The following is a 17828-nucleotide window of genomic DNA, read 5'->3' on the forward strand; positions in this document are numbered from 1 at the left end:
TATTAATATACACAATATAATTTGGGCATTAATTTATTACCTGCTTACGGCTTTGTACTTCTTTGTTTGCCTTATAAAGGTGCTAACAAATTAGCTACCGATATCTTTACAGTTGATAGTACTCGGCTCCTGAAGTATATGTAAGTATGAAACATTATAGGTTTTATGATATTATTTTGAGAAAATTGGAAAACAAATTTGCTTTGTAAAAAAACTCTGTTAATGAGATAATTAAATGAGACCTCATTGAACAGATTCTAAAACCTCTTTTAAATATAAAACTTAACTGGCCACTTCACGCTGATAAATCAAATGACACGTTGACAATGACATTTAAGACAAACAAGCAGTTAAATACATGATGATTATTTTTTAGATAGAATTATAGTTTATTTATTTTGTTCGGTAAATAAAATAAAAATTATGAGAAACTTTTTAATTTCTATTAAAAGTTAATTGTTCTAGTGTAAAGTACCAACCATCTCGTAAAATTTCTGTAGCTAATTTGTTAGCACCTTATATATAAATAATACAATAATTTCAAATTACAATATCCTTTATTTACCAAAATGAACAAAATTATTATTATTACATACTTATTGTAAACGGGTGTAAAAAGACAGGATTTTCAACGTCAAGGACGATTTTTACCAATAATCCAAATATGAACATTTTAAATCATTTTTAGGGTTCCGTACCCAAAGGGTAAAAACGGGACCCTATTACTAAGACTCCAATAGATTATATTCTGTTTTTTATTCCGTAATCCGTAGACTAAAATGACATTTCATGTGGTACTAAGAAATGTCATGTCTTACATATGAAACGTCATTTTAGTCTACGGAATAAAAAAACAGACCTTAGTTATCTCAATTTGTAGTGTTATAAAACAACACCCTGAATGTTAAACTACGTCAGTTTTGCGTCAACGTCAAGAAATGTAGGGGAGAGGTGGGCATGACGGGATACTTAATGTTTCAAGTCCAATAAAACTGAAAATGCTATTTTTTTTAAGTTTTTGTTATTTTTATTTTTATCTTTGGTAATCAGTCTTTCATAATCAACACTTACTAGGAACTCTCTAGTTAGATAATAAAATTAAAAATAAATTAAAATGGCCAAAAGTGCCTTCTCTCCATCTTGCCCCCCAAGTATGGTAAGATGGGGAACCCCTACGGGACAAGATAAGAATGATTCATATAAATATTATATTTAGGGCCTAAACAAAACTTAATTTTTTGGCTTTTGGGTCCATCGCCTGATAACTTCTCACGAACTGTTTTACTTTTATTTCTTAAGTCGTCTGAGAGACAGAAAATGTGTTTACAGCTAACATGTACCCCATCTTCCCTTGTTAATTTTATTGTTTGTTGGGTTAATTTTATTGTTTGTAAAAATTGACATGTAAAAGTGCCCCTGTGGCCTATTTGCTGAATAAATGTTTGATGTTGATGTTGATGTTGAAGAATAAATAAATTCAAATCCGCAATTCTTCATCAGTTTATCACTTTAAAACTACGGCCGTCAAGATGTACCACATCTTGCCCCATGTGCCTAATGAAATTCGAAAGTGTTTTGTAAAATAAACCGTACTTGAAACCAAACAAGTCCTTAGCTGTTGGCGTGATTGCTGGGCCATAGGAATAAATTAACAGTATATATGTGCTGGTGATAATAAGGAAACAAACGCAAACCAAATAAAACACAAAAACCGGCCAAGTGCGAGTCGGACTCGCGCACGTAAGGTTCCGTACCATAATACCATTACGCAAAAAATGGCAAAAAAGTCACGTTTGTTGTATGGGAACCCCACTTAAATATTTATTTTATTATGTTTTTAGAATCATTTATTCATCAATTGTGCATTACAGGTAATGAATACAGGTGTTATAAACAATTAGTTATAGTTTGTTATAACGGCAACAGAAATACATCATCTATGAAAATTTCATCTGTCTAGCTATCACGGTTGATGAGATACAGCCTGGTGACAGACGGACAGACAGACAGACAGACAGACAGAAAGCGGAGTCTTAGTTATAGGGTCCCGTTTTTACCCTTTGGGTACGGAACCCTAAAAATAACAAGGAATATGACAAAAACAGTTTTTTTGCAAATAAATAATTAACGACACCATTTGTCTAGCCGGTCACTGTGCGAACTGATTGCTATGATGGCGACGCATCGTCATGCGTTAACGGGATTCTGATGGTTGGTCAGTCGTGTCGCCATATAAAGCCGCTACCCCGTCTTACTCGTCATGCCCCTCTCTCCCCTACATAAGATAGTGATTAGATACACCAAATAGGTGAAAAAACGCCTCAAGCGTAAAAGAAACCACCAAAAATCATTTTATGTCGCATTACAAGCCTGATTTAGCTATGAATACTAATACCCCCTTATTCGTAAAACTTTACGAGCCTGAATTAGTTAAATTATGTTTTATCCTTTTCTTACAAATACATAAGTCAAAATGACAGACAAAGACAAACGATTCATATAGCTAATTCAATGACTATTAATCATATTAATCACATTATTTAATTTATTTTAACTTAATTTATTATAAATATGTGTTATTAATAACGTAAATAATAATATACAAATATAAGCATAGAGTAATAAATTAATAAGCCTGCAGTATTTGAAATGTCCGTAATATGTACAATTCCAAAATACGGGTTATACGGGTACCACGGATGTTGCGCCACATAATCTCGTATGTCAAGGTGTTTCGGCTGAAAGCGCCCTGGCAGACTTATATATTCCTGAAGAGAAGGTTCATATCTACCGACTGGAATTGGTTTCATGCTGGTATCAGATGGGTTAATTTAGGGGTCCTGATGGTCACCTTTGAGAGCGTATGCCAAGCACTTCCGGCAGGAATCATACTGGCAGATTTCGCTTTTCTGTATCTACCAGTAAATTTCTAACTGATGCCATAGCTTTTATTGTAGTATCAGATGGGTTAAATGACCCCCCCTTTTTCGCACCGGAAGTGGCTATTTTTTTTGTACTTTCGGCTAGTTCCGCCGTGGCAGACTATCAAATTCGGACTTAGCATCAGTTTTATGGGAAACCATTGTGCATCTCATCGCGGTATCACGTTGGTTCGAAACTTTACTGCCGGCTCTCCAACCATAATACTATACTGTACTTTACTTACATCTATAACTAACATTCCACGAAAGTTTTTCCATGCTATTCAATTTCCACCACCCAAACTATTTATCTAAAAGCACAAAATTTTTTAAGATTCGGTGAGATAACATGATTAATTGATAGGGTATTTCTTGTAATATAATATGATATATTGTGTATTTATTTTACGCCCCGACGTGTGTGTCTTACCGCGTGTGTACGCTTGCAGGATCGCCATGCAAAGGATCATCGTCGCGTGTGCCGGCGCCTGCGACCCGCCCGCCTGTCGCTGCTTCGCGGCGCTCGTCAGTAACCATCGTAACGTTTCATTTGTTGCCACTAGTAACGTTCAAAATGTATTCTTATCTATAAACACATGTTAGTAATCAGCAAATCATTGTGGCTTCAAACACTTACGACAATGCTACGCTATGCGACTTTTGGCTCTAATGTCAAAACAACAGCCATATTTATTTACATCGCCAGTTGCCCAAACGTTTATAATGCGAATGTTTCAGAATACGCAAAAGTATAAAGTTGAAGCACGGAACATACCTAATCAAGCATTTTATTGGAATGTTTGTGTAACCGGGCAATAGTTATACTTATGTATAATTAACATTAACAGTTAATCCACAACTTGCATAAATTCTTTACATGTAAAACTTATATTGGTACCCAAAATAGGATTTGACTGGACATGTTAAGATTTAGGCTACGTCACACAGTGATTTCTGTATCCCACTATTACTGTGATTGTCAGAGGCTATTTTGTGTGCATACTGCATACTGAATCGTTAATAAATTAGGAAATAATACTCCACTTGAATATAGTTATAACGTATACTTATAGTTCATAACATTATCAGAAAAGGAAATATTTAGGCAGTCTATTTTTGAATGTCCACTGCAGGTTTCATGTTAAAGAATTATAAAAATAAACACCATCCTGTGGAATTAGAAAAGTTAAGTTAAAAACGTTGGCTAACATGAAGCTTAAAAGCTTCAGTTACGTTGTTCGTAAACTTGCCATGATATGATATTTATGATTTAATATCGTACTCGTATCTAAGATAATAGTTATCTGAAATTTCCGCAAACATAAAATCAAAAGAATGGCAGTATAACAAGCGGTGATGCCAATCGAAAAATGTAATCAGTATTTTTAACCGAAAATTTGTAATAACCACAAAACGGACGAAGTTCAAGCATTAGGTGTAGATATTGATACTTCGCCAAATAAGGCTCGATTAGGCCGAGGGCCGATGTTGTAGGAGGAAATCGTGTCGTCAGTAAAAGGAAGGATGTTAGTGGGGGCGTGTATCGCGCAAGCGGCCTAGTCCAGCTTGGTTGGTTGGAGAGGAGGGTAGGCCACGGCGCACAGTACAAACAGAGGCGGTGCGGCCGCGCCGCGCCGGTCCGCTGGCAGCTGGCAGCTGGCACAGCGCGGTCGCTGGCGGAGCAGAGCGCCTCATCAGAGCATATCGCGCCGGCGTGCCGTCGCCGTAGCAATAATGATATTCGATTACAATTGTAAAATTGTTTTTAACTTTCGAATGTGTGATAGTAGATGCAGTTGTTGTTTAGTTAACTTTAACATTATAAATTATAATTAATGAATTGTTATTGTGGATGTAACTTTTAATAAACCGTAAGAGTAATTTTAAACTTTCATAAAAATAGACACTCGTTTAAATTGTCTCGACGCTTTGAAATCAGAATCGTAGGTGAAAATTATATTTGTTTTGTTACTGTTAAGACCCCTTCATTGTACAGTAATCCATAATGTATCTACGTAGCTGGTGTAGCTAGGATATACATTTTAATAAATTTAAAGTACCAGTCTTCAGCGATGCAAGTACTTAGGTATAGGTATTGAAACAGTATTTTGTGTTCGTAACGTTACCTATATTTTCGTAGAAAAGAAAACACTCGAAAATATTAAGCACCAACACGTATTAGCATTCTCCTAAGAAAATAAGTGTAATGTTAAAGAAACCTGATGGTTACAAAAAAGGTGAAAGTGAAGGTGACCACTGAGCAGTGCTTGAACGTCGCGGTTGACAGAGAGCGTTCAACGGCCCTAAGCCCGCCGCCGGCGGCGCCAAGCCCTCTATATAGCTCGACGATCAAGCAAAATAATTGAAGTGCAGTTGCGTATGGAACAACGTAAAGCAATGTTAATTTATAACTAGTTAACATAATTAGATTTTTATCCTTAAGAGTAGGATTTCATCTAGTTGCCTTCGTAACCGTAGAGAAATTAGGTAATTCCTTTTCTCTCAGTAGTTTCATTATAAAGTGAGGTCAGTCGCATGTTTCCACTCGCCAGTCAATTGTCCCGCTTGTCTTCCCCGCGAGCCGGCTCCGACACGGCACCAGACCTTAAATCGCGCTGACACTAGCTAGATGCATCTCAACTCATCGTATCTTAGGCTAAGTATATTATATTAATGGCCTCGTCGGGTCCCCTCGCCGAGGCCGCGTACCTGACACCAAAGTAAAGTTAATGGTAGTGACTAGCGGTGCGCTAGCCCTGAGCCCTGAGCCCTGAGCCTCGAGCCCGCCGAACACATCGCACAAGTCACGCGGACACGCTCCCGCCGCGGGACGAAGGGCCTTGCGGCGCAAGCGGCAAACCTCTTCGCTCCCAAGTAGTGTTTTGTAAAATAAAATGTTAGAATAGACATAACCAAACTTCTAGTCTGCTTTCAATGATCTTAATAATCTGATAATGTTAATCGTAATATTGCAGTTGTATTCTTCGGTTACTAGTGTATATAATGTGACGTTCTCGTGTTCAATCAGCCGCGCGCCTCGCGGAACCGCACCGTCCGATTGTCGCACGAATATCGCGCGTTTATTGCTCGGTTCGGACTCTTGTGAGGCACGGCGGCGTGCGTTCTAACAAAATCTCAATCTTATCGTAAAGCATAGATATTTTCATAATCAATAGTATGCATTGTTGATTGGATTGCTAATTTTGTATAAGTACACAATTAGTATAGTTTATATACTTATGTGTCAATTCATATAGCATTTTATTACATTAACAGACGATAGCTAGTAAGTGTTAAAGGTAATCCAGACGTAATTACAGTGCTGTTTATTAGGCTTCTTTGGAGTTTCTGTTCCAATGTGACTTTTTGGGAGCGTTTCTGTTGCGTTTGTTATAGAGGCGGGAGCGCGCCGGCCGCTCGCGCGGGTCCCGCCCGCGACAGAGGCGCTCCACAATTTATTAAATGTACCTACTACAGTATCTACATATTTATGGGAAACAATGTACACGTCTGTAGCGATCGTAAACAGGATTTAACCTACAAATCAGTCCTCTAAACATATTTGTATTTTATCTTCTTCATAATTGTATAAAAGGAATTTGAAGAGCAACGAAGATGATGAATAATATTAGGTATCCTGATGCATTTCCAAAAGGTTACTCTAGCCTGATATTTATTATTTATCTACTCATAAAAATACCACTATTTTAATACTAGGTCAACACATTTTCGCGGCTCTAGTTATGCTCCGAGAAACTCGATTCCTTGTCCAGTTTTACGACTAAGTAAATCAACCCCATTCATACTCTTATTCTTTAAAATTAAAAGTCTATATAGAAAAATGACGCACATTTCGTGCGCTTTTTATTAGACAGGTACCTTATTGCGCTAGTTTTCGTCCACTTGACGAAGTTTGAATATAAACCTACATTGCTTCACAAATTTGGACTTATTGCACTCCTTAATGTCTAAACAATATAACTACATATACTCGTAAATGATATTTCCAAGTAGCAAATTAAAAATGAAATAGGACCTATATTATTTGCTAATCCGTCAAGTGGACAAAAACTAGAGCATGGATGGAAACTAGCGCAATGACCCTACCCCTTTTCCGAACTGAAAGAGGTTTCAAATGTTCAATAATGTTACTAAATCGAGTTTTTGCAACAGCCAGGAAAGTCTTGAAATCATTCAAATTGTAGAGCCGCTATTTATTGACTAGACTAGCTACAAATAATTCACTAACTGCCATCAGTTTTGGCCTGAGGGTCCTTTTTATTAAATAAGTCACTCCCTCAATTGCATAAACGTCCTTTTGCGATAATACCACATTAGGGCACATCGCTTGAACGTGACTTAATGAGACATTTTCAATAATGAGTTTATGCAATTGGGCCATAATATCGCATTGTAGGTAGGTACCTATTCGACATTCACCTGCAAGTGTTCTAAACGACGCTATAGTCTAGGTCAAATTTCATTTCATCATTATACTTACGCTGCTATTATACACAAATAAAAAAATCACTCATTGGCAGTGTTAGAAGTATTACCCAGTAGGTATTATAAAAGCAATGTTAATCCACTTACAGTGCGGTTAAGGTGCTCTCTTCTATTAGGCAGCGACTTTTATATTACTCAGTAGGACATGCAAAATGTAGTATAAAACACTGACATAAATAATTCATTGTGGTGTGCAAAGGTGCGTCCACAATAAAGATAAAGAACTAGCTGAAGAAGAATAAAAAAAACTTCGTTTACCTTACATAAAGCAATGCAACTTACCCATTACTCCCGTTGCAACACTAGGTGCATATATTTTGATACAGTGCCCTAGATTTATTAATGGTTGCCCTGGTTCTAACTCAGTTGTATAAAAGTCTGTGTTTAGCTGTAGTGCATATATTCAGTCTGCTCCGCTCTTGGCGCGAGCTATTCGGTTAGGGATGGGTACGAAATACGAGTATAGCCAGTTTGCCTGCTGGGTAAATAACCGGTAAGCAAGTTGATGCCCAGTGGGTAGAGTGTTCGTGGACGGCCCGCCTCTACCCCGACTGCTACAACTCCCGCAGTCCTTCAAGAGTTAACGTAGAGTCGCTAGACTTCAATTCGTAGGTAAATGTTTATAAAACTTTCAACGTTCTCTCGATTTGTGCTTTATTTCCAACTATTTGATGTTGCTTCGCGTTAAATGATGTGAGACATTAAAAATATATTAGAGTTTATATTTATTTTAAAACATGTTATTTTTTATACTTAGTTTAATCAAAAATGTTGAAATAGCATAGTTCCGTTTTACGGAAGTTTCTTGAACTTATATAAGTATTTCAAAATTTATATCAAAATTGTATTCCTCTTAATGATAAAAATCGTCTTGTAATCTTGTAAAGGAACACTAAACCTCCTGAAATTGTAACAGTAATAAAGTATTGTATTATGAAATTAACAGTGAGATTCTGGACACGTAAAATTCAAGTTAGATTGGTTTTTATAGTCATATTCTGTACCTACGTAGGTTATCAATCTGAAGTTCTCTCATAATTATAAAATAAACGGTGTTTTCTGCTGTGATACTTGTTTCATTTTAATGCTTATTAAATAATGGGTGATGGAAGATGCTTGATGGTGAACAAATACAAAGTTTCTCGTTATCGTCTTTATGGAGTGTAACAGGTATGTAGTTACAAAGTTTGTATATACAGCCAATAGTGTGGTGACCAATGTGCTAACTAAATTTGACGCAGAGAGCATGGTACCGAATTAAGGTTCAACTATTATTTGTCATAAATGCGGTTAATTGCTGGTGTGAACGTAAATAATGACAGTTCCAAATTCCAAATTATTTATTTGATTACTTAAATAGAAATACAATGCTTTTCAATTAAAGTCTAGCATCATTTTATACACACATTTTATTCATTTATTTATATAGCTCTTTGTTCTGAACATGTTAGTTGTTTTTATGATAGTAAGTTAGTTTTAAATATTTATATGAAGTCTCTTAGTTCAGTGTGCCTGTCGGCAAAGGCCTCCTCCAACTCCTTCCAGTATTTGCTCTCTACGCTACGCCACTACGCTATCGTCTAGCTACGGCATCTAGAGGATATGGCGCCCGGGGCAGTCACCAAATATGCAAATACAATACTAAACTCCATTGACTCGGGAGCAAATATCTGTGCTCACCACACAAATAAAAGCCCTTTCCGGGATTCGAACCCAGGACCGTCGGCTTCATAGGCAGGGTCACTATCGAGTCGATAGTGACCCTGCCGACTAGGCCAGACCGCGGTCGTTAACTAAGTATTATTTTATTAGTCATCAGCTGTGCCCAGGGCTCAACAACCATGTGGGTTTCGGTACGTGTATTTTGATCATTTCTATTCTTTCCCTCCAGTGGGTCATCAATGTCATCACCATTATCATCCTAGCTTTATCACGGCATCGGCATTTGTGGCCGCGGCTCACCTAGGGAGTCTAAGTCTGCTTGACAACCTAATCGCCACAGTGCCATTATAGTGTTTACGAAAGCCCCTGCCAGTGCCAGCTGAGCTGATCTTTCAAGCTAGAGAGGAAACTGGGGCTCGTTGGGATCAGTCCGATTTCCTCACGATGTTTTTTTACCGAAAACGGAACAACGAGACAACATGAAGTGATGCAGAGCATGAAAACGTGCATTAGAACCAAAGAGGATATAATAAGATAGAGCGGTACTGTCATAGTAAATTTTGTAACCGCTGTAAATTCACTGCCATCTATCGACATACTTAAAACTAAAAATGAAGATTTATAAAAATACGTTAAAATGTATTTAAATATGGATAAATGAATTTTTTATTTGCATTTATTATTTTTATATGATTTTGACCCATGTTCTTTAACTGATATGCGTTAAAATTATAAATAACAAACGAAACCGTCAACGCCCTCTATACGAGAGTAGGCCAAAACTAGTGGCGCCCTCTGATCGAGAATCAAATTTTCGTGATTTTCGAGGCACGTTTTTTCCTTAGACTGTATCCATCTATTACGGAGTTATATCTATCTTTGATTAGAACTAATTCGAAGTACCTACCACACATATACCTCATGTCCAGTATCGTAACGTGTCACGTTGTTTGCTAAATATTATTTTACTTTATTTTATTTTATTTACATGTTTAAATATTAACATGTTACTTGACTTAGGTAATACTAGGTAAGTATATGCCTTAATAATCTTGCAGACTGCAGTGAGTAAAATGTAAGTAAATATGTTAATAGAGGAATAAATAGTATTTGCTTGTGCCGCAAATATATTATAATTAAGTAGTAGGTAGGTACATAATTCAAATGAACGGATTTTCTAATTAAAAACTCATTTTGTTAAAAATGTGAGTAATCTTCCCAATAATCATTGTTAGTAAAAATAATTCAAATGAACGGATTTTCTAATTAAAAACTCATTTTGTTAAAAATGTGAGTAATATGTTAATAGTGGAATAAATAGTATTTGCTTGTGCCGCAAATATATTATAATTAAGTAGTTGGTAGGTACATAATTCAAATGAACGGATTTTCTAATTAAAAACTACTACTATGGTGGAGAGAGACGGCCATCACGCGTTGAGTTGTTGTCGGTGTGCTGGGAGGTACCCACGCCACCACGCCTTGAATGATATCGTACGAAGGGCGTTGGTCTCGGCGAATGTTCCGTGTGTGCTGGAGCCACCGGGTCTTAGCAGAACAGATGGAAAGAGGCCCGACGGGTTGACCTTGGTCCCGTGGGAGAGAGGCAAATGTCTGTTGTGGGACGCCACGTGCGTCAACACTTTTGCTGCTTCGCATATTGGCCGCACCGTGCGTTCGGCGGGGGCAGCGGCTGAGCTAGCGGCGGCTCGGAAGCGGGAAAAGTATGCGGTGTTGACGCACTACCTATTTGTCCCTCTTGCCGCGGAAACCACTGGCTGTTGGTGTGCTGAGGCCAAGACTTTTATTGGGGAAGTGGGCAGACGGTTGCGGGAGAGTGGTCATGACCCTCGCTCCGGGTCGTTCCTTTTGCAAAGGTTGTCCATCGCTGTTCAACGTGGCAACGCGGCGAGCGTGATGGGCTCCTTTGCATCTGGAGGGGCGCGGGGCGCATTTTGTGAATAGTTTTTGTGTTTGTTAGGTTTTAGTTTAGGTTAAGATCTTTGTAATGTTTTATTAAAAACTCATTTTGTTAAAAATGTGAGTAATCTTCCTAATAATCATTGTTAGTATAAATAATTCAAATGAACGGATTTTCTAATTAAAAACTCATTTTGTTAAAAATGTGAGTAATCTTCCCAATAATCATTGTTAGTAAAAATTTATTCAATCGAGGAGCTTTTCGATCGGTATTTGTTTCCAAAGAGGGTGTGAAAAGGCGATATCAAAAAAAAATTGGAAGGCCTATACTACCTACCTCACCTGATGGTCTCATCGGAAGATCAGCGCTGGAAGTCGCCAGCAGCATGCTGAGATGGGGCCATTTCGTGACACTTTATTTTCATGTTCTTTTAATGTATGTCTATTGTCTGTGTGTGTTTACGAATAAAGTATTCTATTCTTTAAGGTCGTAACACACCATCGCACCGCACCAAGGTCATTTTTGCGACGTACCCATAAGTAAGAGCAAGCAAGCGATATCTGTTTCTCGCTCTTACTTATGTGTGCGTCGCACAATGACCTTAGTGCGGTGCGATGATGTGTTACGCTATTATACTTGGCAAATCCACTTTGTCAGTAGTGTAAAGGCGCGAAATTCAAAAGTTCTACATAAGTAAAACCCAGCGCCTACATTTTTTAAATTTGCCGCCTTCTACTGACGGTGGGTTTCAAAACTATAGTTTTCGAATTTCCCTTTTTTTTTCTCTTAAGCACTCGATTCTTAAGCGCGTATCCTCGACACGACTCGATTCTTAATGCGATCTCATGCGATAAATTGAGTTGTCTCAAGTAACCTTAAGATATAATGTTACCAGATAACAATTTGTTAGACAGATGTCATCATGTCTCCTATATATTATACTACTCTTTGTCATCATGTCAATTCAATCAATGTCACTTAGTTATCTTTATCTGTGGTAAGTTAATGTTTAGAACGCGTTTTGCATCGTTTCGGTGCCTTTTGCCTTCAAATAATTTTTCTTGGACAAAGTTGCTTAGGATCTTTTAAAACAACTAGCAAATAATATATAACCATGAACGCACCACCAACATTTGAATCCTTCCTTTTATACGAGGGAGAACAAAAGTAAGTACCATCAGTTTATAAATTAATTATAGTGTGGATGCTCAGGAATTGATTACTTTTATACTGTAAATACTATATTCTCGTGTTTGTTCTAGAGTTCAAAAAGAAGAGGATACGAAGGTCACAAATGCCGCAATATTTACTGTCAACAAAGAGGACCACACTCTTGGAAACATGATTAGACAGTAAGTGCTTATAAATATTTTTATTATACTTATAAAATAGTAAAATTTTGTTACTATACTACGCTAAAACCAATGTGCAAACCAAATTGGCATGATTATTACTGTATATTGTATCATATACACATAATAGAAGTTTGGCATTTAAAATATCACTTGCACAGTCTGTGCTATCAAAATAGCTGCCGAGTTAGCTTGGTTTGACTACATGTAAATCAGAGTAATATATTTTTATAAAAGATGTCCCAGAATGAGAGTATTATCTTAATAGAGAATATTGATTGTTGCTCTATAAGCCAAATTGTGTTTACATTTGCATCAACATGATCTAAGAAGTGTAATGTTGAGATCAGCTATGTTTTATTTACAGTCAACTCTTGAAAGACCCGAAAGTGCTGTTTGCGGGTTACAAAGTGCCGCATCCCCTGGAGCACAAGTTTGTGCTGCGCATCCAGACCACCTCCGATTACACGCCACAGGAGGCCTTCATGAACGCCATCACTGACCTAACCTCAGAATTGTCTTTGTTTGAAGAGAGATTTAAAGTGAGTAATTAGATAAATCTGTTGTTAATTCTTCTTTTCCAACTTTTCATTTGGGTTATTCCACACAAAAAAAATCTTTTCAATTGTAAATAAATTATTTATGAATATGTTATCATAGTATATTTCAAACAGCTTGGATGATGTCATCTCAATACAATTTATAACCTTAGAATTTTAAATCACGCAAATTTGTATTGAGATGACATCTGTCACTGTACCCAAGCTGTTTGAAAAATTACTATGTATAACATAAAAGTTATAGTTATAGATGTATCTTTCTGATTTGTTAGGAGTGGCCAATTACTATGTAGTGGCCAATAACTATAGCGGTCACCATAACAAGAAGTGTTGTTTTTTTATGAATTTTTAGTAGTTAATAATTAACTCACAGCACCTTATATGCAGACTAATTTATATCATTGGGCTATTCTGCCCATGCACAAGTTTAACTTATATATTATTGTATGAGAATTTGGTCAACATTTGAGTGTCCTAATGTAACTTACGGTTGTAAGATATTGTCAGCAGACTAATCCCTTACCTGTATTCTGTCATTGAAACACTTTTCATCTCATCTCACGTTTTACTCTTATTCTGTCATCATTAAAAATTACAAAATCTCTCTCACACTGATTTAAAGATGAAATGTTTGCTAGTTGAGCAACGAAAGCAAATATTTATATGATATAAAAATTTTTTTAGGTATTCTTATGCTAAACTTGCAAGAAAACTAAAATAACTTTATGGTGAATTGTTACAGGAAGCCATTAAGGAGAAGAAGGATGGATTAGATTAAAAATATAGGATAATATTTTTTTATACATATTGTAAGTTTTAAATATATCTCATGAATAAAAAAAAAAAAATTTGTATTTTTAATTTACAAATTCCACCAAACTGGGTGAACAATGTTTATGAAGATAAATAAATAAGGATAACATTTTTAATTCAGGTGTTTGTGCCATTTATTAACCAATGGTGTATTCAATAAAACTAAAGAATAAAATTTAATATTAATTTATTGCTTATACAAAATCTTAAATTTGGTGTTTCTTTTCTATATCTCCATAAAAACAACAATAAAAGTTATTTGGCTATGAAGAATATTTTAATAATCATGATTGTGATGGAAATGATTTAAAATGTGCCATGAACATATCTCTATGTGCATTATAAACCAGATAATGCACACGAAAAAGTACCATTCACCTTATAATATTAAAATATCATGCAACTGTAGCTTAAACATTAAAGATCAATGCTTTATTTACAAATATTAGTTAAAGATTTAACAAGTAAACAAGTCGTACCAAAAAAGTTGGTAAACAATAATTAATAAATAATTCCCAAGTAAGGATTAACAACAACGGTAACATTAAAGCTAGGTGCAATAAATTAGGCGTTAAAACGTCTCCTCCTCATCACAGTTCTCCGTCGCGTGCCCGAATACTGCAACAAACAAATATGTAAGTTATAAATGTTTCACATGGTTGTCTGGTTGAGTAGGAATTGTAGACGCCTTGGAATTTCAGTGATAAAATTTGGACCAGTTGCACCGATCACTCTTGATAGACTGATCAACAGTGAACTGTGAAACATTCCATACAATAAAATTTAGCGAACATTATAACATTGACGGACAGTTTCGTTCAACCGCCCCTAACTATAAAATCGAAAACTTGATTTGCTGCTACTATAACTAGTAGATATTTAGCGCAAGCGACTATTTAGCAACGACAAAGAAGTCGAGACTCGATATTAGGAGAGGTCTGGGTAAACGCCGGCGTTCCATACGAGTCTGCTGGTCCACTGCAAATTTACAGGTCGATATGTATCACTTGTAGACATAACTGAAACGGTAAGACGTAGGAAGAATGATTTGTATACGACTGCGTAACAACCTTACCAACCGACGTGTTGTGCAGGGTTGTGTTTTTTTTTTATGAAATAGGAGGCAAACGAGCAGACGGATCACCTGATGGTAAGCGATTACCGCCGCCCATGGACACCCGCAACACCAGAGGGGTTGTAAGTGCGTTGCCGGCCTTTAAGATGGGAGTACGCTCTTTTCTTGAAGGTTTGAAGGTCATATCGGTCCGGAAATACCGCAGGCGACAGTTCATTCCACAGTTTAGCTGTGCGATGTTGTGTTGTAGTTACCTTTACAGATGTTCCAATAGGGCCGGGGAGGCGGCGACAAGCGCTTGCCGGCGGCCTGGTGCGGGCAGCCCTCGGTGTCGTGCGCGTCGATCATGTCGCAAATATCATGTAGGACTAGTAGTTGCCTTCACATATGTCGCAAAGGGAACGGGTGGTGGTGGTGGTTTCTGGCCGGTGGCCGCAGAGGCTGGAGCGTCGGGTGGTGTTTCCGGCAGCTTGCCGCGGGCAGTCCTTGGCATCGAACACGTCGCAATCACAGGTGTCATGTAGGACTAGTAAGTAGTAATAGTTACCTTCACAGATGTCGCAGTAGGGTCGGGGTGGTGGCGGCGGTTTCTTGCCGGTGGCGGCGGTCGCCGGAGCGTCCACGTCGGGCGGCGTGCCGGCGGCCTGGCGCGGGCAGTCCTCGGTGTCGTGCGCGTCGATCATGTCGCAAATATCATGTAGGACTAGTAGTTGCCTTCACATATGTCGCAAAGGGAACGGGTGGTGGTGGTGGTTTCTGGCCGGTGGCCGCAGAGGCTGGAGCGTCGGGTGGTGTTTCCGGCAGCTTGCCGCGGGCAGTCCTTGGCATCGAACACGTCGCAATCACAGGTGTCATGTAGGACTAGTAAGTAGTAATAGTTACCTTCACAGATGTCGCAGTAGGGTCGGGGTGGTGGCGGCGGTTTCTTGCCGGTGGCGGCGGTCGCCGGAGCGTCCACGTCGGGCGGCGTGCCGGCGGCCTGGCGCGGGCAGTCCTCGGTGTCGTGCGCGTCGATCATGTCGCAAATATCATGTAGGACTAGTAGTTGCCTTCACATATGTCGCAAAGGGAACGGGTGGTGGTGGTGGTTTCTGGCCGGTGGCCGCAGAGGCTGGAGCGTCGGGTGGTGTTTCCGGCAGCTTGCCGCGGGCAGTCCTTGGCATCGAACACGTCGCAATCACAGGTGTCATGTAGGACTAGTAAGTAGTAATAGTTACCTTCACAGATGTCGCAGTAGGGTCGGGGTGGTGGCGGCGGTTTCTTGCCGGTGGCGGCGGTCGCCGGAGCGTCCACGTCGGGCGGCGTGCCGGCGGCCTGGCGCGGGCAGTCCTCGGTGTCGTGCGCGTCGATCATGTCGCAAATATCATGTAGGACTAGTAGTTGCCTTCACATATGTCGCAAAGGGAACGGGTGGTGGTGGTGGTTTCTGGCCGGTGGCCGCAGAGGCTGGAGCGTCGGGTGGTGTTTCCGGCAGCTTGCCGCGGGCAGTCCTTGGCATCGAACACGTCGCAATCACAGGTGTCATGTAGGACTAGTAAGTAGTAATAGTTACCTTCACAGATGTCGCAGTAGGGTCGGGGTGGTGGCGGCGGTTTCTTGCCGGTGGCGGCGGTCGCCGGAGCGTCCACGTCGGGCGGCGTGCCGGCGGCCTGGCGCGGGCAGTCCTCGGTGTCGTGCGCGTCGAACACGTCGCAGATGTCGCACCACAGCCGCGGCGCTACTGCTCGCGGCTTGCGACCGTTGCTGTAACATACTCGGACAATATAACAAATGACTATCTTGAAGTCAATCAAGGTAACAGAGCCTTTGGGATGGTTGTGACCATTTATGTATTCCAAATATAGGTATTCCAAAGCGGTATCAATATACCGGACAAGTAAATATACGGGATGCGATAATTAAATACGGGCCGTATGGCAAGCCTAACTAAACATACATATGCCTCTATTTGTATTTTTTTTTAAAGTTTATCTGTCAAAATGGTTTTGAGATATGTTACGTAAAAATAAAAACCGGACAAGTGCGAGTCGGACTCGCCCACCGAGGGGTTCCGTATTTGTTGTTATAGCGGCAACAGAAATACATCATCTGTGAAAATTTAAACTGTAGCTATCACGATTCATGAGATACAGCCCGGTGACAGACAGACGGACAGCGGAGTCTTAGTAATAGGGTCCCGATTTCACCCTTTGGGTACGGAACCCTAAAAACAGTCAAGATATTCAGCATTAATTGATAGTGAGTACTCACAAGACGGGCTCATCGGGTGTCCCGCCCTCAAGCGCCTGCACGCGCGCCAGCAGCGTCTCGTTCTTGCGCTGCATGTCCACGATCACCGAGTTCAGGAACGACACCTGGCCCTCCATTTCAGCCTGTTGTTCCACGCTGTTGAGACACATTTAAGGTTATACATTTTGGTCTTCAAACAATACTTTAGATTAAGGCCAATGTGGAGAAGACCGTCTACAAGCTCTTTCGTCGCTTGTAACTTTTGCTTTTGTACACAATACACATACTCCACTTTCAGGTCGGAAAAGCAGAAGAGTCTCTTCCTTTCTGACTGTATGAGCGAAGTACGTATACAAATACATTCTTGCCCTATGGCGGTCTTCCCGACCAGAAATTTTATACGCCGGTCTTCTCCACATTGACCTCATAGAACTGGAAATTGATAGGCTGGATCGCATTTTTTATAATGGATATGAAAATGCTCAGTTAAATAACTCCCGACGAACAAATTTCGAGTTGAAAACATGAAGGTTTAAACGAAATAAAATGCGTTTGTCCGGGATAGCTCATGAAATGCCCTTAGACAGACTTTCGCAATTGTGGCACTTACTTTTGTGCAGGCACGTCGCCGGCTCCGTGCAGCCCTACAGCGTTGTTATCGTTCTTGTCGCGAATATCCTTATTCGACGCCATGTCTTTCAGCATTAGTACCTTCTCTCTCTCAGCGATTTCGGCTTTGGCTTTAAAATTCTGAAATGTACCAAATTACATTAATTACAGTGTTTCTTC

At 39.2% G+C, this 17828-nt stretch overlaps 3 protein-coding genes and 1 long non-coding RNA gene across 6 annotated transcripts in view; 2 read left to right on the forward strand and 2 right to left on the reverse strand.

Moving 5' to 3' along the window:
* Positions 1–8493, forward strand: part of LOC134742399 (syntaxin-1A) — an 88312-nt gene extending 79819 nt beyond the window's left edge. For all 3 annotated transcript variants that reach the window (XM_063675531.1, XM_063675530.1, XM_063675528.1), the window contains one exon: positions 3371–8493. Coding sequence is in view for 1 of the 3 variants with exons in the window: in XM_063675528.1 (XP_063531598.1) it covers positions 3371–3454 (84 nt within the window). In the remaining 2 variants the exon portion in view is untranslated. The remainder of the gene's footprint in view (positions 1–3370) is intronic.
* Positions 8494–12018: 3525 nt separating this feature from the next.
* LOC134742418 (DNA-directed RNA polymerase II subunit RPB11) lies at positions 12019–13822 on the forward strand. Its single transcript, XM_063675561.1, has 4 exons — positions 12019–12177; positions 12273–12362; positions 12730–12904; positions 13665–13822. The coding sequence occupies exons 1-4, from the start codon at positions 12125–12127 to the stop codon at positions 13698–13700; spliced, it is 354 nt and encodes a 117-aa protein (XP_063531631.1). The 5' UTR covers positions 12019–12124; the 3' UTR covers positions 13701–13822.
* An 83-nt stretch (positions 13823–13905) lies between these two features.
* LOC134742426 (uncharacterized) lies at positions 13906–15499 on the reverse strand. The gene is made up of 2 exons (XR_010127929.1): positions 15358–15499; positions 13906–14353 (listed from the first exon to the last, which is right to left on the reverse strand). It is a non-coding gene; the product is annotated as an uncharacterized LOC134742426 (long non-coding RNA).
* A 684-nt stretch (positions 15500–16183) lies between these two features.
* LOC134742326 (CAP-Gly domain-containing linker protein 1) overlaps positions 16184–17828 on the reverse strand; it is a 63597-nt gene continuing 61952 nt past the window's right edge. The window contains exons 16-18 of the mRNA XM_063675375.1: positions 17650–17789; positions 17061–17195; positions 16184–16553 (exon numbers count right to left, since the gene is read on the reverse strand). Coding sequence (XP_063531445.1) covers positions 16184–16553; positions 17061–17195; positions 17650–17789 — 645 coding nt within the window. The remainder of the gene's footprint in view (positions 16554–17060; positions 17196–17649; positions 17790–17828) is intronic.

The sequence above is a fragment of the Cydia strobilella genome, chromosome 6, assembly GCF_947568885.1.
Source record: "Cydia strobilella chromosome 6, ilCydStro3.1, whole genome shotgun sequence".
Classification (NCBI taxonomy): domain Eukaryota; kingdom Metazoa; phylum Arthropoda; class Insecta; order Lepidoptera; family Tortricidae; genus Cydia; species Cydia strobilella.

Coding starts and splice junctions, on each gene's coding strand:
- LOC134742418 (XM_063675561.1), top strand. CDS start 12,125: ATGAACGCACCACCAACATTTGAATCCTTCCTTTTATACGAGGGAGAA. Junction 12,363..12,729: donor CTTGGAAACATGATTAGACA/GTAAGTGCTTAT, acceptor TTTTATTTACAG/TCAACTCTTGAAAGACCCGA. Junction 12,905..13,664: donor TGTTTGAAGAGAGATTTAAA/GTGAGTAATTAG, acceptor GAATTGTTACAG/GAAGCCATTAAGGAGAAGAA.